The 23,878-nt window shown below is 38.4% G+C and overlaps 2 protein-coding genes across 2 annotated transcripts; both read right to left on the reverse strand.

Annotated features, from left to right (window-relative positions):
- Positions 1 to 461: 461 nt before the first annotated feature.
- On the reverse strand, positions 462 to 10,155 carry IMPA1 (inositol monophosphatase 1). The gene is made up of 8 exons (XM_027750561.2): positions 9,854 to 10,155; positions 8,405 to 8,538; positions 6,636 to 6,740; positions 5,384 to 5,429; positions 5,140 to 5,248; positions 4,306 to 4,414; positions 2,674 to 2,825; positions 462 to 2,242 (listed from the first exon to the last, which is right to left on the reverse strand). The coding sequence occupies exons 1-8, from the start codon at positions 9,914 to 9,916 to the stop codon at positions 2,124 to 2,126; spliced, it is 837 nt and encodes a 278-aa protein (XP_027606362.1). The 5' UTR covers positions 9,917 to 10,155; the 3' UTR covers positions 462 to 2,123.
- A 6,037-nt stretch (positions 10,156 to 16,192) lies between these two features.
- Positions 16,193 to 23,205, reverse strand: ZFAND1 (zinc finger AN1-type containing 1). The gene is made up of 5 exons (XM_027750580.2): positions 23,146 to 23,205; positions 22,525 to 22,616; positions 21,592 to 21,716; positions 16,554 to 16,709; positions 16,193 to 16,411 (listed from the first exon to the last, which is right to left on the reverse strand). The coding sequence occupies exons 1-5, from the start codon at positions 23,163 to 23,165 to the stop codon at positions 16,241 to 16,243; spliced, it is 564 nt and encodes a 187-aa protein (XP_027606381.1). The 5' UTR covers positions 23,166 to 23,205; the 3' UTR covers positions 16,193 to 16,240.
- Between the last annotated feature and the right edge of the window lie 673 nt (positions 23,206 to 23,878).

Here is a 23,878-nt window from a genome sequence, read left to right on the forward strand (position 1 = left end):
TCCTCCTAAAAGGGTGGCTGAAATTGAAAACAGTGATAAAAACTGCCATTTAGAGTAAAAAAAACCCAATCAGGCTGGTCTCCAACACAAATAGAATGAGAGGGCCAAGATAAGAAACTCATATGAATTTTTCCTCAAATAGCATTAATTAGGAAAGCTAATGGACCTCCAAAAGAAATAACTGGCAAGATAATCCATAAAGTTGGAGTCTGAAGTTGGAGATGATTAATGCATCATGATCTCCTTGGAAGGGGTCGAAGTATTCACTCAAAACCCCAACTGCAGGTGCACACACATAACCCCACATCCAAAGGCACAACGGTTTATGATCTATGCACATCAGAGGCCAAGAAGAAAAGAGCATTCCAATCAGATGAAGTTTGAGGCCCACAAATCCAGCTTTTTGGGACGCAGCACTGCAGTCTGAAGAACGCTAAGAAAGGAAGCACACCAGAAGCCACTGCTGCTAAAGTGTATTTATTTCTAACATGTTCTCCCATCTCAAGTATTTTTTAGACGTCTCCATTTCACAGATAAAGTTATGCAGAATTTGTTATATAAAGGCCACAGAAATGTTACAGAAGACATAATTCTCAAAAATAATGATGATCCCACATTGTTTACAGCAATAAAGTTACAGTGAAATGCTCAAAAGATTTCCGTCCTTGTCAATGGGAATTTAAAAAGTAAAATTCATGTAAGTCTGGCTTTTTGACAAGACCTTTAAACAGTAGGCTGACCTCATTAACAATAATCATCTGGCATTAGATACAACTTAATATTAAGTACTTCTGCAAAATCTGTGAAAATCAACTGATATAAAAGACTGAAATTTATAATAAGCAATCTGTTGAAACTTCAATAGAGTACACCATTTTTCAAAATAGAAAGTGGGACAGCAGTACAAAAAGTCAGGTTTTCCAAAGCACTGCTGTGTCTTGACTAACCAACCAAAGAGACAACTTTTTGACACACAAAAAAAGTCTAAAAATCGTTTTAAGTTACATCTTTAAATTAAAGTGCATTAATTATTTGAACAGTGCACTGATGCCTTTAACAATCTTAAATACAAAAATTCAAAGAACCAGTATAGTTTTCAAAGTTTGGAACAACTGAGACCAAGAATTAAATCACTAATATTTCTTAGATTTATAAACAGTTTAGGTTTAGATATGTATCTTTTGTGTCTGTACACTCTATAACACAACAGAAACCCGGTCCTGGTTGGTCACTGTTTTTGTAACTTACAGATAATTATGTAAAAAACATGGACTATAGGCTTATTTTTTTGCCATCTGAGTTATTGAAAACTCTCTTGGATTTAATTAGTCCTTAGACTTTGAAACACACTGATCCATGAAGAAACTCAAGCAAAATTAACAAAATGCAAATCATACTTCATCTTCATTTAGAAGTAAGAACATTTGGTGATAGAAGGTGTGCTCAGAACTTCTGTGAGATACACGTATTTTCTGGCACAATATCTCCTACTTTTGCAACTGTAATAGATTTGCAAGTGTACTGGCCACGTACGAGGCTAAAGAAAGATTGGGTTTATCTACCATAAGAAAGGGAGAATGATGCCTACAAAACCAATGACAGGTAAGTAATAAAGTCTTTAAACTGGAGCCAAAACAACAAGCAACTAACAAATTTGGAAATGTGTGGACTACCTCTAAAAAAACTGCAACAAAGTAAGGAAATGGATACACTGAAGACCAGATAAAGACTGGATAAACAGTAATGCCTTCATCTTTTGGGTTCAAGATCAGATGTGAGGTTGTGGTGTAAGGACAGTGATTTTTTGTTTTGTCACTCACAGAACTAGAGATCTTTATTTATCTATACATCAAAGAGTCTCTTGCTACGTCTTCAGTGTAGTATAAAACTTGAAAATACTAGTTGCATATATTTGCTTCTTTTTCTTGATTTTTATCTAATTGTGATGTTACATAAAATAGTCAACAGTTAAAGCTTACTCAGAATGTTGTTCCAATCTCAAAGCTCTACTTAGCAGTCACACCAGTACTGAAAGACTACCATCTATTCAAGGTGTAGAACAAGCACCACGTGGGAATATGAGACAACATTAGATAATAACATTTCAGGTGTAGCTTTGGTATTCAGTTAGCTGCATCATCTCTTCTCAGAGGAATTACTTGAAGTGCTTTGGCTATTCTCTCTCCTATAGCTCGACTACTTGCCGCAATTATTCTTCGAGACATCAAATCAAATGGTCCACCTAGAAACCAAAGCAAACAAAGAAACCAGCTTATATACCGAGAAAATTAAAAGTTGGTAAGAAAACAAGCATTGAAAAAAAATCAAGTGTAAATTATACATTATTATTTAAGACCAAGTTTTGACTCTGGATAAAAATGCATTCAACACAACAGGTGTCTTGTATGAGCTACATTTAATTCTCTTCAGTGTACATTTACTGCCTTTTTTCACTCTTCCACGTGTGCAGCCAAGGGATTAAAGGCTGTCTTGTAGTTTAAAACATACAATTGTCCCTCTCTTTGTCTATTAATGGGATGGGAACTCTGTTGAGTAGTGGTAGCTTGAAAAGAGGATTGAAAAGAACTCTTTGTCTTCTCGTTTCAGCTATATTTTGCTCCCAATTAGCCATTTAAAAGGACAAGAGAGTATTGTGCAGGCCCGTGTATCTACCTGTTACATCCAGCAGCACTCCACCAGCTTCAGTAATGATGATTCCAGCTCCTGCCATATCCCAGCAGTGAATCCCCATTTCATAATAGGCATCAGCTCCACCCGTTGCCACAAGGCACATGTTCACAGCTGCTGTACCAACAGCTCTAATCCTAAAGGAGATGCAGTTGTTGTTTTAACTGAGAGCAGTTTATAAAAAAGCTACAAGGTCTGTGTACACTGCACAGAGAACACAGAAGTATCATATGCAAAGTGAACTGATGCAGAGAAAGTGTGATGGAATGTTGCAGTGAAACTTTTGTAAAGAAATGGGAATTTCTTTAAGTAGCTTGAAGAGTTCTACAAATATAGCAGATTTCCAGAAATTGTATTTACAAATTCTGTTAGTCAATTTTGTTTTAAACATATCTTAAATGATTTCCTAACCTCAAACATATTATGGAAGATAATCTACACATGAAACAGTAACAGATATTCTACTTTGCTCTTTGAATACAAGAATTCAAGTAGAGCATACGCTACTCAGAGCTGAAAAACCAGTTATTTCAGTTCTCTGGTGATGCTCAGTAAACATCTCTGACTTATAAAACCCTATAACAGTTAACACAAAAAATAAATTAAACAGCATAAATTTTGTCTGGATAACTTCATCAAACTCTTGTGTCACATATTTCAGTTTCTTTTGGAAATGTGGATGCACTTACTGAGTGTGGCTTGTACAAATAACTGCAGTTATTTCAATTATCAGTAAAACATACATTAAATTGTAACTGGTAGTAGCTGAGTTACTGCAAGAACCAACTTTAATCAACTCCAATCTCAAATTACTGTTTACAAATGAAATGCCAAAGTTGAACTGACAAGACATCTAAAATGTGTTCCCTACTTACAACTTCGCATGTATTCTTTAATGACATTGGAAGACTTCTGGAGGTAGAACAAAATCTGCATGTTAAGTGAATCCCGAGAATCTCAGCATAAAACTACAAACCCTTTTAGTTCAAAAACCTGAATATAGTTGAGTAACAAAAAACTATCTGCTGAAACCTCCTTTAACTGTAAAATGGTTTGTGGAAATGCAGGCTTTGGCTTATCTGGAGGAGAGGAAGCAGGGAATGTAGTCAAAGTAAGAGCAGTATATAGACAATGCCAAGTGCTTGGACAAATAAAAAAAAATTTACAGCTTTGAAAGATGAAAGGGAGATGTACTTACTTCTGTCTCCTGATATATATAACCCCCCCCCAAATTTTCATTACTACGAGGAAAGGAAACTAAGAAACATAATAATGCTCCATCCAAGTTTTAATCTTTGTGTGTTTCTAGGGAGGAAAAATGGCGCAAAATTATATTTCAATTTTTTAACTTGTAAATACAGTACTTTGTAGTCCTACAAACCCAAACATGCTTCGCTTCTCAATACGGATCGTTAGGTTCTCTTACATATGTCCGAGCTTGAAAAAGTTAAACACAATTAGTTTCTCTGCAGAAGCTACTAAACAGAAACATTTAAATCATGTTTCACACTTAAGGTGTCAAATGTAATGCAACTAATCCTTCCTAAAAATGATCATATTTACAACATTAATCATTGTCAGTATATATAAATATATATAAAATAGGAAGTATCTTACCCATGAATAGGAATACTGAGAAGTCTTTCCATGTTAGAAAGAATTATTTTTATAGTCTCTGGGTCACGATTTGACCCCAATTCTGTTACTAAAAGGGATTTTGTAATGTCTGGAAAAGAAACAAAACCTCAATCTTCCAACAGCACAATTTAAATAATAACAGTAGCTAGCAGAGTTTACTTAATTGCTTTCTTGCAAGACTGAATAAAAGGTATCTTAATAAAATATTACATATATTATACATATAAAAATCTGTTCTTACTTGGAAGATGGCAGGAAAAAATAAAATACAAGGAACAAAGCATGATCTGGTGCATATACATTCAAATGTGCATATACAGTAATCAATGCTATTAGTAAATAAAATTCTATTGCTATAAAAATTAACACAATCCTGAGATCTTTAAAGGTCTCATTTGAAGTGTGGATTTTACTTTACATGGGTTGTAAGCATAGAAGAGTACTACTGACTTCAACCACTAGGTCGCACCTGGGAGAAGCTGAATTGTTTGGCAGATTTGTTACAGACTCTCACAGACAAAGACTACAGACGGGCAGGGAATTAAAAACAAAGAAACAAACTAACAAAGCCCCAACACTGACACCTGGGGAACAAAATCTTCAATTGCTGAGTCCTGATTTTGCACAGATCATGTTATATGTATCAAAGAGAACGTAAGAGCTGTTTCTCAAAACTAAACAGCCCATGGGCAAAGAAAGTCTTGCAAAACAAAACTATGACCTAAGAAACAGCAATATATTCAGGTGTAAAACTGTTGCTGTCTTATTTGCCATCTGGCAATTACCAGAAACAAGCTACTCAGTTCAGCTTACCTTCTTGGCCTGATACTTGAAGTTTCTGACCATTGCAAAATGCACCTTTTCCTTTTCTGGCAGTATACATCTTGTCTTCTATACAACTATACACAATTCCAAACTCCATCTGCAAGAAAAAATAAAAATACCTTGAGGTTTTTTTCCCTTCCTTCCTATTTACTGTGAAATCACAGAATTTAGTTGTAACTAGCAACAAGCAATTAATTTGGGTTTGATTAGATATTAAGTAAAAAAAGTATACCTTTTTGTTTACAACAAAGCCAATTGAAACTGCCACAAATGGAAACCTACAAAACAAAACATTTCACTAATTTATAGTGAGATACTACACTTCTTCAATTACAATGCTTACTCTTAATATGTAAAAGTTAAATGTAATCTATACTTCAAAAAGAAACTTGGACTATAAAGAAAACAGTTTTCTGGAATTTCCACAATTTAGTTGAAAATAGACCCAACACCACTAATTACCATTTAAAGCACAGACTTTTCCACCCGCTGAAACTATCCCTGTCACAGCTGTTACGAGCTCAGGGACTGTTGTTTTACAGCTGCAGAATACAAACAAGCCTCTGTGCTACTGACCTTTCTCAGAAGGAACAAGCTGGCCAAAATGGTTCCAAAAGCAAGTTACCTCTCCCCCCACCTCCCCTTTCTCCATCAAAAGTGAGATATCAGAGAATGCAGGAAGAGTACAGACAGTGGGAATATATAGGATATGGTGGGCTGCATCTCAATTTCAAACATTTGCTTTTACTACTATCTGCAAATAATACAGACTTTTAAGCCTGAAAATCCAGCAAAATGGATTATTTTCTTAGTGCTTTTTGAACAAGCTATTTAGCAGGAGTCAGCAGCTGTTTAAAAGCCATGGGGCACATAACAGCAGTCATTTCAAAACTAGAATCAAGTAAACTCTGAAAAGCTCACCAGGGTCAAAATCCATCTTGTTTCAAAGACTACTCCTATAAGGAACAGGCTGTCAGCATTACACTGAAAGTCTCCTCCCCATCCTTGTATAAAATACCACTGACAGTTACTGGTGGTATTCTGCTTTCTCTTACAGCAGAGGCTCCTAGATCTCAATGGATTTAAAATTTCTTAGAAATCATCACTTGGAGCTGTTATTGCCTCTCTGAAGATGCTGCAACTCCTGATTCTGAGTCCTGACCTTTACTGTTGAAATCTGCACACCTCTCTTTGGCATCTGTGGCAAGACTGCTGACCCCACCTATATAGTATAGGCGTCTCATGGAACAACTGGTGTTGGTTACAGAGTGAGACTATTAAGACACTTAGAGAAATACTAAAATGCTTATAAAAACTGCCCAAGAGCTCTCAATAAATGCAAACAGCAATCTGTAACTATTAACAAGTTCATAGTATCTCTTTAAAAGCAATTTAAAAGTTAAAAACAACCTTACTTTCATGGAACTGGAGAAAGAAAGAGAGTAATCAGTTGAGGTTGCTAACAAAAAAAATGAAAGGTGGACCTGTGTACGAAGTTGGTAGTTCCATCAATAGGGTCTATAATCCATGTGGGGTTATCTGTCAGAATGCTGCCCTCTCCAGCTGCAACAGATTCTTCCCCAATAAAGCTGAAGTAGCAAACACATTTAAAAGACAGAAAGAAATTGATTAAAAAGTCTGAATTACAACACTGTCCTTGACACTAAAATTCAGTGATCACATGAAAAAAAGATGAGAAATACACTATTTATCTGAAAAGCACCAACCACATCCAACCAAGCTTGCATTGATATTTGTGATGTCAAAGATAAGCACAATACGTGGGGAAAAGAATTTTGTGTTTCAATATACATTACTGGAATTTAGCATTCAAAACAGTGATGTTTAGTTCTACAAGCATTACAAAACAGTAACATGGTGAAGGGAGGAAATCCAAACAAGAGCTGCTGATGAAGACTGTGGAGTGCATGGTCAAACATAGTACTAAACCCAAGGGACACACAGGCACAATGCCACAGGAAACGAAATTTCACACTTTTGCTGCTCATAAAAGCATCTGTTCTGAATTGCAAAATTATTAGGATGAAGTGGGTGGAATTCTCTTCTACACCTTTTCCATGTTGTTACAATTTATCACACGTTACTCAACCCATGAGAAGCTTGCACCAAACACATGCTTTCCTCCACAAATATGTAAAACGGGAGGAAACAAATAAGGTCTCTTTAATATTGATTGGGAGTTTTATGATTAACTACAGAAGTGAAGATGACTAATCAGAAAGGAACAGCATGTTTCCAAAAAGCAGCAGATCTTCACAAAGAGATGAGAGACTGAGTAATTATTTAGGTGGATGAGTAATTCATTAGAAAGAGAAGTTTAACACCATTATGGCTAATGTGACACCAATTATCTAAAATAAAAAGCAGCTAAAATATTCTAAAATGCTTATCAAGGTTATTTCAAGGTCATTCCACAGGTCTGTATGCTTACAGTAGTTTGGTTACGTTACTGAACTTTTGCATAACTTCAGCTGTTCCAGTTCTACATATATTTCCTACATTCCACATATATAGCTACAATAACAAAATCTCCAAGAAAATGAAAGAAAAAAATAGCAAACCTACTTTAAGGAAACAGTACTAACCTTGAGCCATTATGTCAAAATAGGAAAGAAAGACCATGTAAGTGAAATACCTGTAATTCATCCTTCAAGAATAAATTTTTCAGGGGTGGGGAGGAGGGGTGGAAGAAAAGAGCAATGTAGAAAATCAGTATTTTGTATGACAGACTTTCAGTTATGCAGAATCAGAAGATCCTGCCTTCTTTTAGAGATGTTTAATGTTCTCGAACTGTATGAGATTTGCTAAAGGCACACTCAGTTCCACGGGCCCCATCCAACACAGACAGCAAAGGCACACTAGTTTCAACTGCAGACAAGAAAGGTGGGTTCTGGGTATCCTGGGGCCACCCTTGATTCTCCAACACAAATAACCAAGAAGTTACTTACAGCTGCCTCAACTGGAACTGACTTTCAGCATTAAGTCTGGAGCAAGACTGAGCTCATGGCAGTAGACCTGCAGACACCTTGTTTTGTTACTACAGCCCTGGGCAAAACCTCAACCTACTACTACTCTAAACCACTTGATTTTATCAAAGGTATTTACTGAATGGTACAACTTTCCAGCATGCCAATTGTAATGAAATTTTACCAGGCAAAATCATAAACTTTCAATTTTCTTCTTCCAGTCACCCCTCCCCTTCTGTCAAAAGCGTACTCATAAGAAGCCGTACCTGTGAGATGGATACTTTTCTTTTATCAAAGAAATAATGAAGTTTTCTACTTTTTGATCAGTTTCTGTCACCAAATCTACCGGTGAACTTTTAGTCATAATAGATATTTCTTCTTTGAGTGCTCCACGGATTATCTGTTAAAAAAAAAAAAAAACCAAAATAAAAATCTTTCTCCACTAACAGTATGGAAAATATTAGTTTTCCCAAAAAATTTGAGCATAATTTTTACAGTTGTTTTCTACACTGCACATACAAAACACAAAAGCAAGCAGCGACACAATCTGGATTTAACTGCAGGACTTAGGACTTAGCCTTGCATCTCCAGTCCCTATCAGCACAAAGTTTTACATGACCTTAAATCTAAGATCCAGGAAGATCCACTGGTACATGAAAACAGGGTCCATTTTGTTAGGACAAGTTTTAGATTTATAAATTTAAATACCAGAGTTGAATAAACACCTAATACTGAGCTCAAGTCAGCTATTTCTAGCCACACTCTGCATTTATGATCTTAAAACTATCTGAATCAGCTTAAGCAAGAATCCATGCCTCACAGCCCCCAGATTTTTTTTACTATAACTCAGAAAGGTTTTCTGAGGGAAGATTTTAATGAGGTCATTGCACAGACAATTTTCTGCAGATTCTGCAGCTCCAGGGGACAGAATTAGTACATGTACCATCTTGCCTGGCTGCCACAGCATTCAAATGTACCAAGCAGAATTACTAAGAACTGAACATTTGGTAACCACTCGTGCTGAGGCTCTGCCAAGATGTACAAACTCCTTCTTGTTCCAGGGCACCTTAGATCACAAATGGGCAAAGTACCGTCACTGCAAGGGACGTATACTGCAAGCAGTCTTCATGAAGAGATACACAAAATCGTAGAATGGCCTGTGTTGGAAGGGACCTTAAAGACCATCTAGTTCCAACCCCCCTGCCACGGACAGGGGCACCTTCCACTAGACCAGATTGCTCAGAGCTCCATCCAACCTGGCCTTGGACACTTCCAGGGACGGAGAGAACACAGTATGGTACTGTCTCCCAACAAGAGGCCACTGAATAAAGCTGATGGAGACATTCACAAGAAAGACTGTCATCAGCTTTCAAGCGGTAAAATAAGGTAGACAGGAGCAGTTTAAGGTGGAAAATTGACATGATCTTTGTTTACCACGATTCTGAATTTTATTTTACTTTTTAAATCAGATTTAAGGAACAAAAGTTACTCTTAAGTCTTTAATCAGAAAACTGCAAAGTTGTTTTCTTAAATTAAACAAGTTGCAAACATAAAAAACTCTAATTTTGAACTTGTACATCATGAATGATTCTGCTAATTTATGTTTTCGACAAAACACTCTTTAGAAGAAATTTCTACATCAACCTCCTTCAAAAACCTACATACATACTAGACTCAATAAATAATGCTAATATTTATAAAGAGTTAATACATACCTCCCCAGCTTTCCTTGCTAAACCAACTGCATAATCCATACATTCTTGCCAGGGATCTGCCATCTTTTCTGAGGTAAACAGCCTAGCAAAAGGAAAGATTAACGCAAAAATTATTATGGATATTTTTTTTTTGATTTTTTTTTTTCTTTACAAAATCCAAGTTTCTTGCTGAGATACAGCCTAGCAATCGAGGAAACACCCGGCGAGCACGCCCCGCCACGCTCCGGGGCTGTGCGGTCCCGCGGGCTGCGCCCGTCCCGAGCGATGGCCGGACGGCGCAGCCCCCTCACGGCGCCCCGAAATGGCGGCCGCGGGCGGAGCCGGAGCCGCAGCCGCAGCAGGAGCCGGGACTCACCGCCCCCTCCCGCCGTCTCCGCTCCCGCCGCAGCGCAGGCGCCGGGACGAGCCTGCGGACCCGCCTCCTCCTCCCGCCGCCCGGCGCGGCCGCCGCACCTGCGTGTGAGGGTTCGGGCGCCACTGCTTTGGCGGCAGCGCTGTCAAAATGCGCAGTGGAAGTGTTGAAATTAGCCTTTGATGTCGACTTCTTGTTAATAATTGGACACGGCGGCGTGGAGATAACTGTAAATGCTCGCGGCGGCGTGGAGATAACTGTAAATGCTCTCCCATGGGGCACGCGATTGGAGTTTATCATGGAATCAGAGTGGTTTGGGTTGAAAGGGGCTCTAAAGATCATAAACAACCCCCCTGCTGCGGGCAGGGACATCTTCCACTAGACCAGGTTGCTCAAAGCCCCATCCAGCCTGGCCTTGGACAATTCCAGGGGTGGGGCATCCACAACTTCTCTGGACAAACTGTTCCAGTGCCTCAACATCCTCACGGAGGGTGAGTTCACAGGGTTCAAAGATTTTTGAAAATAATTTACAGTTCAACTGGTGCATTTCTAAGATTAATTAAAATCATATAGAGGAAAAAAGCTTTCCTTTCCAAGCCTGAAGCCTTCCTTTCCAAGCCTGACTGATACCACTTTCTTTTTTTTTTTACTTGTGGTGTTTTGACCCTATTGTCTGTAATCAAAGCAAAACACTGAAGAGTTGTCTTCACAAATTGCAAGTGATGTACCTTACTGTCATATGTAAAACAATGGTCTGCTGTAAACAGCAGGGTTGTAGTTTGCTTTATGGTTGTAGACAAGGGTTGTAGTTTGCTTTATGCTTAAAATAATTGTAAAATATCTACATCGCCAAAAGACACCGTCTTACCCCGTGTCCCTAATGGCAATCCAACCCACAGCTAGGTGCTTTCCACATCAGTGAAGATACAGTATCCACTGCCGGCAATGCTCTTGTGTCAGACAAGTCACTGTGCCATTTCACTTTTCCTCCTTCTCATAAACAGGAATAGTGATATAAGTCTGCTTTTTAAAGGATGCGTAGTACAGCTGCGATGGGCAGGGCACGTCTCCAGGATGAAGGACCACCGCCTCCCGAAGATCCTGCTCTATGGTGAACTTGCCACTGGCTGCCGCAAGAGAGGAGCCCCGAAGAGAAGATACAAGGACTCCCTGAAACAACATCTCAGCCTTGGCCGTATTGATCACCATAACTGGTCTACTCTGGCCTCCAATCGGGAGGCCTGGAGACACACCATCTATAACGCAGCTGTCTCCTTTGAGAACACACGCAGGATCACTCTCGAGGAGAAAAGGCAACGCAGAAAGAACCGTGTTTTGCAGAATACACCATCTAAGGAGTCTTTCTGCTGTGCCTTTTGCAATCGGACATGTCTGTCTCGTATTGGCCTCATAAGCCACCAGCGTGCCTGTAACAAATGTGGATAGAGCCTTCCCAAATCTTCGTTCGCGAAGCCCAGCCATGAAGTCACTGAAGAACTATGGAGATGATAAACTGTGTTTTTACTAATTATTTTGGAAGTCATTCTTTACAAGGTTGTATTAATAGCACACAGCCAGTTGAAAGAGGCACTTTGTTTCAGAGTTGGGTTTTATTGAGGGAAGCTGCCAAACATGCCTCAGTACAACCTATATAGGACTGCACAAGTATTATGGAAAATGGCTTCTTTGACATTTGTTAATAGTATACTTAATATTACAGGAAGGGTTTTAGAGGAGATTTCAAATTCAGCATTGATCCTAAAATCAGAAGTAAACAGGATTGCCTGATAAGTGAAAGAATTTCCCTAATCCAAACCACAGTTACCATTCCAGCTGAAACAAAATTTTGTATTTCATGTAAGGGGCTACTATGAGGAGAACTGAGCTGCAAGGAGATGTATTTTCAATTGACACCTGATAAACAAGATGAACAGAGGTGATCTATTGATGAAAAGTCTTCAGACTGATCACACTCCAGAGCACATACTTTTCTAAAGCAGACACAGAAATGGAAAACGCTAAAAATAAAAGTACGAGAGATTACTTCCTGCTTTCTTAGTGTGATATATTGTTTCTCGTTTACTACAGCATTGCCCAGCTGATCTAATGGCTCTCATATCCAAGCAGAACTGAGCTCTTAGTATTAAATACAACCAAACTGTTGTTTCCAAACTATGTTCTGTATATTACAAATTTGTAGCAGTGTTTGAACTGGAACAAGGCTGGGAGCTGCTACCAGAAGCAAGTTTGCAAAGCCTTGACCTTGTGCATTCTCTAAAATTATTATACAGACAGAACAACCAAAAAGCTCGATATTGACCTAATTGACCTATTTTAGTAGTTTGGCTGAAATACTGTTTATTATAAAATCATTAAGTATTTCTTTTGACAAATTCCTCTTCTCGTTTAAGCAACTTTGCATACATTTTCTTTGTAACTAGTAGAAGTGAGTTTAACATTTTATTTATTAACTTTGAAGTGAAACAATTCAGCACATTCTAAACACAGGCCTGTAAAATTAACAGCAGTTTCAAATGTCTCCTCCAAAGTGTTTTATAATTTTTTTCAAATACAGTTGTTGAACCTTCCGTATGAAAATGTGCTAAGATAATAAGCTGTAGAAAAAACCAAAACATTATATATGCTAAGTAAAGATATGCTAGAGTCTAAACAGGTAAAATGTGAGCAATCCTAGCCTAGGCAAGATACTGAAGCTCTGGGAAAGTTTCTGCTTTTGTTCCTAGTATAATTGTTTAGGGTAGAGTTTTCACCTCTCCTCAATTATTTACCTGTCAGAATAGCTTAATTTGGTTTTGCTTCTCAGTTTCTGAAAACTAAGTGGAATTAGCTTCCGTGTACAATCCCAGACACATTCCTGGAATAAGATGAATGTGAAAACTTTTTGGAGTCTTATCAACTGTGACTTGCCATGTTAGTATTGTCATTACAGGCTGCTAGCTCTTAGCAATTACTGGCGATTGATGAAAGCAACCATCCTGGTAAAACCTTTGAGGTCTCCCCAAAGATTTATTTGCTGTATGCCAAGTCTATCTTCCCTTTATCCAAAACAAATGTTATTTCAATTATTTTGCCTTCAACTGCTAAGGCAGAAAAATCAGGGGCAGGAGAAAGGGTGTAAGCAGAGAATGAAGATTTTCTGCTGAAAAAAAAAATGGCCCTGTTGTGTAGCAGCATTTTCCACTTGCTTGTGTAACAACAGGAGGGGGAGCAAGTGCTGTTTAGGGCTCTTCCCCAAATCACTGGTCCCACGATGATGGTTGGCCTCTTATTGCATATTCCATATCACAGCAGCCTAAGATGCAAAGAAAGATGAATGGAAAATTGCAGAGGAAAGGGAGGAAAAGAAATAACAAGAGAAAAGGGAACTGTTCCTCTTGTACTGGAAAGGAAGATAACAGCAGGAGAGACAGGCCAGAGAAATGCTCGTATAATTTCTGCTGCCAGGAAACAAACATTTCAAAAATATCCAGCCACTGAAAACCTTTCCTTGATGGAAAACAGAAACATCTTCCTTTTTGTGACATTCATACCATATCCAGTAAAATAACTTATCAATTCCCAAGTCATGTTAAAACTACAGTAAAGAGTACCATAAAGCAAAATGAGAAACAACTAACAGTGACATGCTTACTGAGATCTTTTTGGGTTTTTATGCAAGTCAAATCAATACATAATAATCCTACAGATATTCCTAAATTGTTACAAAGGAACTATTGCTTGGTAGTAATGAAAACCACAACACTTTACAGCCAGCTGAATGTTCAAAGACCACGTTACTGTTCTACCAGTGGGGAGAGTAGCTTTGAAAAAGATGCCAGGGAGACTCCCCTTACATTGTGATTTTTTTTTATTGCAGCTGTGCCTAGAATGGGTATGTCATACATGTCTGTTTGTCTTCAAACTGGTATAAATGAACCACAATCCAACGTGGACATTGTTTCCCTTTAGGCAAGCACATACTGGAGGAAAACCTGGACACTTTTTCTCAGTTAGTGAATGTGGTAACTGAATGAGCCCAACTACCAAATCCAGATTTGATGAATGCCCAAGTGACTGTGGTAAATCGTCCATCTCCACTTGCATGTCCGAGTCGTACATCTCTCTGCCTCATGTGAGCTCTCCGAACTGAAACTCCATTTCTCACAGGACTACCAGTATTCCTTAACCTTATGTCCCCTGCCCTCTTCATAGAATTTTTCCCCACTTCTGTGTATGTCCTGCAGTGGCAGGACAATGTCCTTGGGATGCATCATATTGACGTTTTTGAACAATGTAGACATTCATCTCCCTGTGGCCCAGTTACACCTCCAGGTGTCACTGAGTACATTCAGTCATGGTGCATGTAGAAGCTGGAACATCCTTACAAACATGAGAATAGCACACGAAGATAGTCGCCTGAAAGAAAGTGCCCCCTTGTCTGAAAAAGAAAGGTATCTCTTCCCTTTTCAAACCCATTTAAAGGTGAGTCACGCTGATCTAGCAGTGAGTCAGGCTGCAGAAGACAGAGATTTCTCCCCCTTGGTCTGAATACTGTGCTCTAATCACAAGCCACTAGGTCCTTTCAGTAGCAATGGATCACACCTTCCATGCTGCAGCTTGGAAAATCTTGCTAAGCCTCTTTAGTATCCGATGAATAGGTTTGCTTCAGTAGTTCCTCCACTCTGCACAGCCCCACAGAGCAGCAGAAATACACTACAGCTTTGCAAATAAAGCTTAGGCTTGTGCTTTCCACTGCTCTGTTCGCATCTGTTCATCCACTGTCATTTTCTTGGAGAATTTTGACAGAATAGTTGTAAACAGGTGAAAGCAAATTGGAAGGATTAGTCTTCAAAGGGTTCTAGTCCTCTAGTTTAAACAGAGATAGGCTCAAGGCCACCGGAGGACGAGTTTATGTTGTAACAGGTCTGTTCAGAAAGATAAAGCAAGGCTCCTTGGTTATACATCAGGACTTAACAGTTAGAAGAGTGCTGGCCCTACCATTTGTGTGCCACATTATGTGGTTTTGTGTTTCAGCAATTCAAAACAGCTGTGACTGTGATAAAAATGATCTCATGGTTCTTACTTCCTACGTTCACTTTGAATTTTCAATCCAGCTTTGAAAGAGATCCAAAATCTGGAGTACATCAACTACTGATATTATGAACTACCTTCTTAATGACCAACAAACAGGACACCAACAACTGAGGTGGTCATTAATTGTATAGGTCATTCTTATTCACCCAGAGGTGTAACTTCTTTATGTACAATCACTGTAAATAACCACTTTAAAACTTAGTAAATCACCTTGCTGACTGCTGAAGAGGATTTACCAATGGCTGGAAGTGACCAGATGATATTCCAAACTGTTAAATGCTACACTTCTAGTTAAATTATATTTCTTCCTCTCTGACCATATTTATTCCTCTTTTACACAGGAATTAGAAAAGAATAATTTCAAGTTCTCTTTTTATCCCCCACCTAATCACACAATGAGATTTGCAAACACAAGGAAGACATCTGTGTGGATTTACTCTTGCTTCAGAAAGCTTTCCTTCTAAACGTCTTTAAGCTATTACGAGAAGAAAGTGTGGACCTGGCATATGGACAGTGCTGGTTTCCAAACTCAATGAAATCTGTTCTCGTAGACATAGAAAAGATGCTGCAATAGTGTAATGTGTTTCTTTCCTTCAAAGAACTGGTACACTGCAAGTTTACATTTCCATTATTTATTAATACATTTTCATATTTATTTATGAAAAATAAATATAAAAATTAAGAAAACATTCTTGATATTTTACAGCTCAATAGAGGAAGAAGTTATTCTAGAATGTAAATATCTGTAATATTAATTATTATAATAACTAATTTTCCTTTCAGGACTTCGATCTTCTGTCAGTCAAGCAACTTGGAAATTGATGGGAACTGTGTCTTTAAAACTGAGGAGAGATTCTGGCATACCAGTGATTTTAAAAGAAAACTGGACTTGCTCAAATACAATGCTTCTGAAAAATCTTTATTTTTTTGGTGTTAATTTACTAACTAAAGTATGACTCTGTATCTTCTATAAATAGAACATCATTATCAAGATACTCCAGAATTATATTTCCTCCATTGTACAGTGGACAGTCTTTATCAGACAGCCATGTTTCCAGTGTATGTTCAAATGGCAAGGCTTCTCCAGAGACAGTATGGCATAATCTCAATTTCTGTAAGACAAATAGCACAGAAATTAACATCAAGATTTGCCTATCCAAGATGAAACACATGGGGTGGAGGAGAGAAAAAAGGCTAAAGAAAACTAAAATCAAAATGCAATAACCTGGAAAATGTTAGCTATTACTGATTTACCTGGGATGTTGATTTGTTGTTGTCATTTTTAAGGCTTGCTAAGGAAGCTGCAAAATCTACTACTTTGCCAACACTCCACTTACTGCAAAAGAACATAGGTTTGCTTTTCTCTTTGTTCCCCTTTGGTAAAAACACTTGAAAGTAAATTCTTTCTGTCTAGAAAAACATGAAAAATAAAACAAAATTATTCACAGAAGAAACACGTAATTCCAGTCATACACATCTAATAGTTTTTCAGTAAAAAGCTTAAACTTCAGCCCCAAAATTACCAACTGAAACTTGTTCTATTCCATCAGGACCATTTTACTGTAGAATATAAATGACTGAGAGACTGAGATCATCAAATCCAACCCTCTCCCGCTGCAGGCACATATATGATGGACTGCAAGTCTAAACGGTGAAGAGAACATCTTTTGCCATGAGTCCCACAGCTACACTGTTATATACAGACCGACAGGAAAAGGTGTCTGCCCTGGGGAGAAAAAGGTGAGTTTAAATCAGCAGTACTGGCTTTTGGCAGCAGTACAGTGTCTCGAATTGGAATGCAAATTCCCTGAACTAGAATCGGGTCATAGTCAGCTAATCCTTTACCTGGTTTTCCTCCTTTTATGTACTAAACACTCTTCCTCCTAGACTGAAATATTTGTTTAAGAAATTTCAAGAGTAACCTATGAGAGAGAGATTTTGAACAGGATTGGGGCAATCTCTTCTTCAGGTTTATTTCAAGAGAAGACATAGAGCAAGCATGACTGCTATATTCATCAGGTAAGACTGCACTTGCTGAAGCCAAGCCAGACACTATCAAACAAGACAGAAGTCTCTTTTTAAAGGTTTTATTTATGCCTTCCCTAGAAACATATGGAACTACCTCAGCTATGTTCATAAAGCTGAGTCTGAATTTCAACCTGTGCATTTTCCTCAAAATTTGAGTGTGCTTGAGAAAATCTTCAACATCCATTAATATTACAAAGGGGCAAAGGAAGCAGGACCTGAATCTTGCTCAAATGTAAATGACCAGAACTTGTAGAACAGCCAACACAACAGCCCTCCTATTATGGACACATGCTAACATCAATCAACTGCTACCTGTGCCTCAGCACATTCCTAGTTCGTCCTCCAGTTCTAAGGATGATAAAATAGTTTCCCACAGTTCATAGGAACTTAATTCCCAAAGCAGTTCATTCTACTGTTGCATCCCTGGAATTTCTCTGTCATATTCAAGAAAATACTGATTAATCAGGGACATAATGGCTAACAGTTTTGCAGCATGGCCCTCCTGTTTTGAGCTGGTCAGTCTCCAGAGGGATAACGCTCATCAGGTCCGACATCAAAAGAAGCAATCATTGGCAAAAAGCTAATCTAAACAAAGAGACCAAGGAAATGATATTTCTAAGATAGGAGGATTTTCCTGAACACAGAATAAGAAAGGTCAGGAAGGATGCTCTGGTGTCACATGGTCCAAAATCATGCTCAAATCAGGGGGAAATTTAAAGCTGGACCTGACTAAAAAGGTTGGTAAGAGGTTGCTCCAAGTCAGATTCAATCAAGTCATGAACATCCCAAAGATGTAGATTCCACAAATTTTCAGAACAGCTTGTTCCAAAGTCTGACCATCCTCACCGTGTGGTTTTTCTTCCTAATACCTTAATTGGAATTTCACACACATTGCAGCCTGTGCCCATTGCTCCTGTCCTTTTGCTGTGCATCTCTAAGAAAAATGTGTCAGTCCTCTCTACATAGTGATGAGAGAACTAATATGCGTAACAGGCATTCCAGAAACCTCATATTTAAAAAATCTGTCATCAAAATAGAACAATCTGGGCAGAAAAAGGCTAAAAGGAGTCTAGGAAGCAATGTAAATAGAGAGGTGCTAAAGGTTAACATGCTTAATTTATCAGTGTTAGAATTATTGCTATTCTATATGATTAAACAATTAATATCCAAATGAAAAAATTGCTGGTAAGAGAAATTATCATACAGTAATTTGTGGTACACTGTTTAGTTTACTGACTTTAGCATTAGGAAGGAACTTTAAATTTTTTCTTATATAAATTGAGAGTGGTGTTTAAAATTATGTTCCACAATATTTGAAATTACTCACTTTCCCTCTAGCCCACATTTATTACAGTGGTACTACTAGTGAAGAATGCTACCAGCAGGTCTTTGTATTATGACATCTTCCTAAACAGTTATGTGGTTTCTAAACAAGTATAAAGAAAGAAATTCATAAGAAGACTCAGCAATCAAATAGCTGTTGTTGCTTTTTTTTTTTTTTTGATAATTAAATTCCAGTGTATCTGGAATTCCAGGGTATCTGGAAGTGTTTAAGGCTGCATTGGATGGGGCCCTGGATGGTGACACAGTGGAAGGTGTCCCTGCCCATGGCAGTGGGTTGGAGCTAGATGATCTTTAAAGTCCCTTCCAACCCCAAGCATTCTATGATTCTCTGATGTTATGACATATACTCTACTAGGATAAACCCTAATAATAATACCATCACATAGAATGTTTTCAGTATTCTAAAAACCAGTATAAGAGTCTTAAACTTGGCGTGCTCCAACATAGCAATGTGGTGAAAAAGCAATTTAAATACAGTTGTTTTAAGAGGATGCATAAGTACAGATCTAAAGTGAAACCCCTGATGAAAGAACCAAGGTGTTTCTAAACCCAACATAATCTTGGCAAGTGAAAATACTTGAACACCAGGTGTGACTGACCTTGATAGTGAAAAGCAATGAGGAATCTGTGAAAAACTACAAGAATCAAAGAAAGTAAAGGCTTCATGGTTTGTCTACCGAAAAATTACAGTTGCTAGTGAAGGCAGGAGAAAAGGAGGAAAAACTACCCACATCTCTACCTAGTACCCCTTCCATAAATGGAAACCCCTTTAAATCACAAAGATATCCTGACTTATCTCTCCTATTAGAGAGCAATATCAGGAAAACAAGGCAAAGGGATCAGACTGGCGGAGGTACAAGTGGCCCTACTCTCTGCCACTTGAGGACTGAGTCCCATCCTTTAGGCCATAGTAAACAAGAAAGACTGATTTCTTCATGGATAGTGGAGCACAACTATTCATTATTAAAGCAGAATCCTGTCCTGGAGCTATCCCACTGAAACATCAGAAAATATTAGTAACTTGAATAAATGGAGCTTTTTATTCAATTGCTAAGGTAAAATTAGAACTTACTTTTGTCTCCCTCTGTCCCCCAAAAATAGCAAATGCAACCAGGAAACCTAAATAAGTTTGGAATGGATATTCTGTGGGCTGGATTCAGAGCAACACCAACTGGGCTACTGAAACAACTGATGAAGAAACAATGCTAGGGCCCCAGATGGGAGGTCACCTTTTTGGGGGACGAAATGGATTGTGGGCAGTAAATAAGTCCTCTGGTCCACTTGGCAAATTGATTATGTTGGACTTCCCCCCTGAACACCCAAGGGTGGTGTTATATCCTTAGTGGCGTTAAAATAATGAAGTTTTTCTTGCTGGAAAGCTGATGGTTTTACCACTCTGGCAGGATTTGATCTATGGTTTGCTGACACTCCCACGCCCTCTGCTGTGCAGTTTAATAATGGCATTCATGAAAAAAAATTTAAAAATCCAGGAATGGTGTGAATACGATGGAGTTGTCTGGGTCCAGTTCCACCTGTCCTACACACCTCAAAATAACGGTGCAGTTGAGAAGTGGAAAGGTCTACTAAAATGAGCTCTAGGGTAAAGTTTACATAGAGGAAAATGCAGTAAAGTCCTACTTAAATCTGTTTGATGCTTAAATAAGCAGATACCCACCAGATGCCTGGTAGAACAAGCTCATTTTCTTGCTCTTTAACCAATAAAATGCCTGAACTTCCCCCTGTCACCCCATCGTTTTTCTCAGGGTAACAATGTTCTTATTAACTACCCTATGATGGTTAAAATATCTGTCACTTTACTAACTCCTTGAGTAAACAGCACATGGAAACCTTTCTAAATGCAGACTCCCTTTAACTTTCACTGAGGTTTGGATAGTTCCCAAGAATGAGAAACTTCTTAATGTTTTAGGTAATGAATGATACTTGGTCAGATTCTTTAGCCTGAACAAACCTGGAGTGTGCCCAAGGAATCATGACTTCACCTTCATAGAACCCTCAGCTGTAAAAAGATAACACAATACCCACTGTACTTTACTGACCTTATTTGTTCCTCCTTCCTCTCTGTTTCAAGAACGAGATGATAATCGTGTCATTCAGTTTATGAAGTTCATTTCTCAAATGGGGTTTTTACACATACAAACTGTGTAACACCCTGAATCTCCAGGTGCTAATTCTGGATGGGTAGCTGAACCTGCTCCTGAAACACCTTGGTACCAACCTAAGTTGGAGTACTCACTCCCCAACCCTCCAAATTATCAAACTCAAACTTCTAAGAACGCATGGTGCACTGCAAATGCCCCAACATATAAATTCAGTCTGGGTGGGAAAACCAAGCAATTACATGTTTCCAGTCTAGACGATCGCTCAAATATTAAAATAGTAAGCCAAGTATTAAGATTTGACCCAATGACCCAATCTGCAGAGGGTCCAGGTGATTAGGAACCACAAGCAGCTAAGATGTGCTATACAATTCTGTGCTATGCTACCTACAAAATTGTGTTACAGTGATCCTAAAAATCATGTTCTACTCTAATAATAAAATTCTGATGATCATCAAATTCTGCTAAAATAATAAAGTTTTAATGCAACTTAGTGCTGTCATCATTCTGCCAAGGAAAAGAACCTGTCTGTCCCCACAGTGTTGGGTGACAGCCATGTAGCAGGACAAATCATTTCTACTATAAAATAAAAAAATTTGACCCAAACTCCACACAGACATCTTATAACACACATAAGACTAGTCAGATTGCTTTTGGGGACCAGGCTGAAATATATATAAGTGATTGTAGGATTTAAAAATTAAATCCAAAACCAAACTGAGGGAACTAGATGAAGATCAATAAATTTAGAAAATTTTCCATTTCCTTTGAGAATTCAATTATTGAAAACAAACATCACTGACCTGAGGCAAGGACTTGTCCCCACATGCATGCATTTTCAGTTTCATTAATGCCACTTTTGCTGCAGTCTCACTGTTTTTTGCTCCTTTGCGTTTTTTGCTTTTTGCTTCCTCACTTTTTTTAGAATCTGAGAACAATATTATTCCTGTTAGTGTGATGATTCAGACTGTTTCCTGAACATATCTTAGAATTAGCCTGTTGGGCCTCATTGTATCTCCAAGGTTCCCATCCCTTTCATGTCCCTTCATGTCCTCCCAAGGTCATCTACCAGATACTTCTATTCAAGAATACTTGGAATTGTTACAGTTCTAGCAGAACTCCTTTACACTGAAAAGTAGATGAACATTATCATGATGTACAGACAGGCTGCAAAAGCCAAATAGATATAAATTCAAAAATTTCAACAGCTGTGGCCAGCACAGCATTCATATGACAACAGCTTCAGGTCCTCCTTTCTACAAAATCTCACTGTCCAGTTGGGCAGTTTTGTTTATTCTCTTTCCCATCGTAGAACTTGTTTAAAATCTGCAAAATATAACATTATAGAGTCAATTTTTTTTTTTTTGCCATTTTGGTTGTGTAGGTATAATCCTAACAGATTGGCATGCACACCCAAAGCAATTGCATTATTTGCACCTGAATCAATATGTAAATAATAATGACTAGGTACAGTTCATTACATTATAGTATTTGTAGAATAAGAACAAGATAATACTTCTGAAAGAAACTTGAGCCCTATTTAATCTTTAAAAATTCTCTTCATACTGTTGCCTCGTCTCAGCACAGATGAACAGTATTACATGTGACATTAGGGCTATTTAACCAAGGAACCCCTATCTTTTTTTATTTGGTTGAACCTGACCCCTTCAAAGGAGGTCAGAGGTTCAAATACTCTTCTGAAGAAAATTGCAGAGTACATATCCTGCTGTACTTGCCTATAATATGTTTAACTAGCTGCTGGGTAGCAGCCATTCGAGGTTTTGGCGTGTCCAGCTTTTCACATTCATGGTCTGATTGATGGCGATGTCTGTAAACAACAGCATAAAACTTTTAATACCTTTTCCATACACTAATGAATGAGTATTGATGTTTAAACACCTTGTTCCACACACCTTAGACAAAAATGTTTTCCACAGTAGGGACATAAAACTGGCAAAAGCTCCTTTCCATTGCAGTCCTTGTATGAGCACGGATAAGACCTGTGCTGATCAGGTTTCACAGAATTGTTTCTTATATTCACCTAGGCATTAGTACAAAATATTTTGTGTAAAGAAACAGATACTACAGATACAAGTCGCCACACACCTTTCCCAAAGAACTGCCCTAGCTCTCCATTCTATTCTCCTACTTTTGTCCTGGTTATGTTTAGCTCAGAGTTAGAAATAGAACCATCATTCTACTCAAACTCAATTTACTTCTGAGAGGCAGAAAAAGAGTAGATGAATTTTTTTTAAGCTTTTCACATTCACAGTTAAATAATGCATACTTATATATGTATTCGTCTAGTCTGAAAACACGCAGCTAATTCTAAGGCAGGTCATATATTATTAGATTACCTCAGAACATCCATGAGCATCTCGGCTCCTGTGCTGAAGGCTTTGTGGAAAAAGAAGAGACATTTCAGGAAAAGAAAACCATATGTGAAAACATTCAACTATTTAAAGAGTGATCTGACTACTTTTATCATGGCAACACTTGAATTAGATAACGAATCTTCTACAAAGTTTGTTCTAACCTCTGCATTTCATGTCTTGGATGACTGTCCTAGTTAGGACAACTGAGACCGGTTCATCAGGGTATGGGTGTAACCCAAAACTGTGTATTCTATAGCCTTCCATGCCATTTCCCAGAAACTGTTATCAATGAACCATTTACACCATCTGCCCATAGAGCCTGACTCCTCAGGCTACAAACTAGGTGTTAAGAGGCCTGTGAGATAGGAGGATGCTCCTGTCCTCACACCCTTTATGGAACTCCCCGCCCTGAGGGAAGTGCTGAGCATTCCTGCCTGAACTGCAGGATATATAATCTTGGAGTCTTGGAACATTTTTAACCACTCTGTGGGATCCAGAGAAGGACTGCGGCTCATCGCTCTCAAACAGACTTGGATCACCACCCTATACTGGACTCCAATCACCACTTTGACCAGACTGCAACAGCTCTCCCCCCAGCATCTCACTGCAATCACCACTTTTGACTAGACTGCAACAGCTCTCCCACCAGCAGGTTCTTCCCCTCTCCCTTTACTTTGGACTCAAGCGGGGCCCAAGGAGCACCACGTTGTTCCAG

This window comes from Pipra filicauda, unplaced genomic scaffold, assembly GCF_003945595.2.
Source record: "Pipra filicauda isolate LSUMZ 115617 unplaced genomic scaffold, ASM394559v2 scaffold52_size3558583_pilon, whole genome shotgun sequence".
Taxonomy (NCBI): domain Eukaryota; kingdom Metazoa; phylum Chordata; class Aves; order Passeriformes; family Pipridae; genus Pipra; species Pipra filicauda.

Coding starts and splice junctions, on each gene's coding strand:
- IMPA1 (XM_027750561.2), bottom strand. CDS start 9,916: ATGGCAGATCCCTGGCAAGAATGTATGGATTATGCAGTTGGTTTAGCA. Junction 5,249..5,383: donor GCTTTGTTGTAAACAAAAAG/GTATACTTTTTT, acceptor TTTTTCTTGCAG/ATGGAGTTTGGAATTGTGTA. Junction 2,826..4,305: donor CTCAGTATTCCTATTCATGG/GTAAGATACTTC, acceptor CATCTCCTTTAG/GATTAGAGCTGTTGGTACAG.
- ZFAND1 (XM_027750580.2), bottom strand. CDS start 23,165: ATGCTCATGGATGTTCTGAG. Junction 21,717..22,524: donor GCTAGTTAAACATATTATAG/GCAAGTACAGCA, acceptor TATTGTTCTCAG/ATTCTAAAAAAAGTGAGGAA. Junction 16,710..21,591: donor GGGACAAGTCCTTGCCTCAG/GTCAGTGATGTT, acceptor ATGTTTTTCTAG/ACAGAAAGAATTTACTTTCA.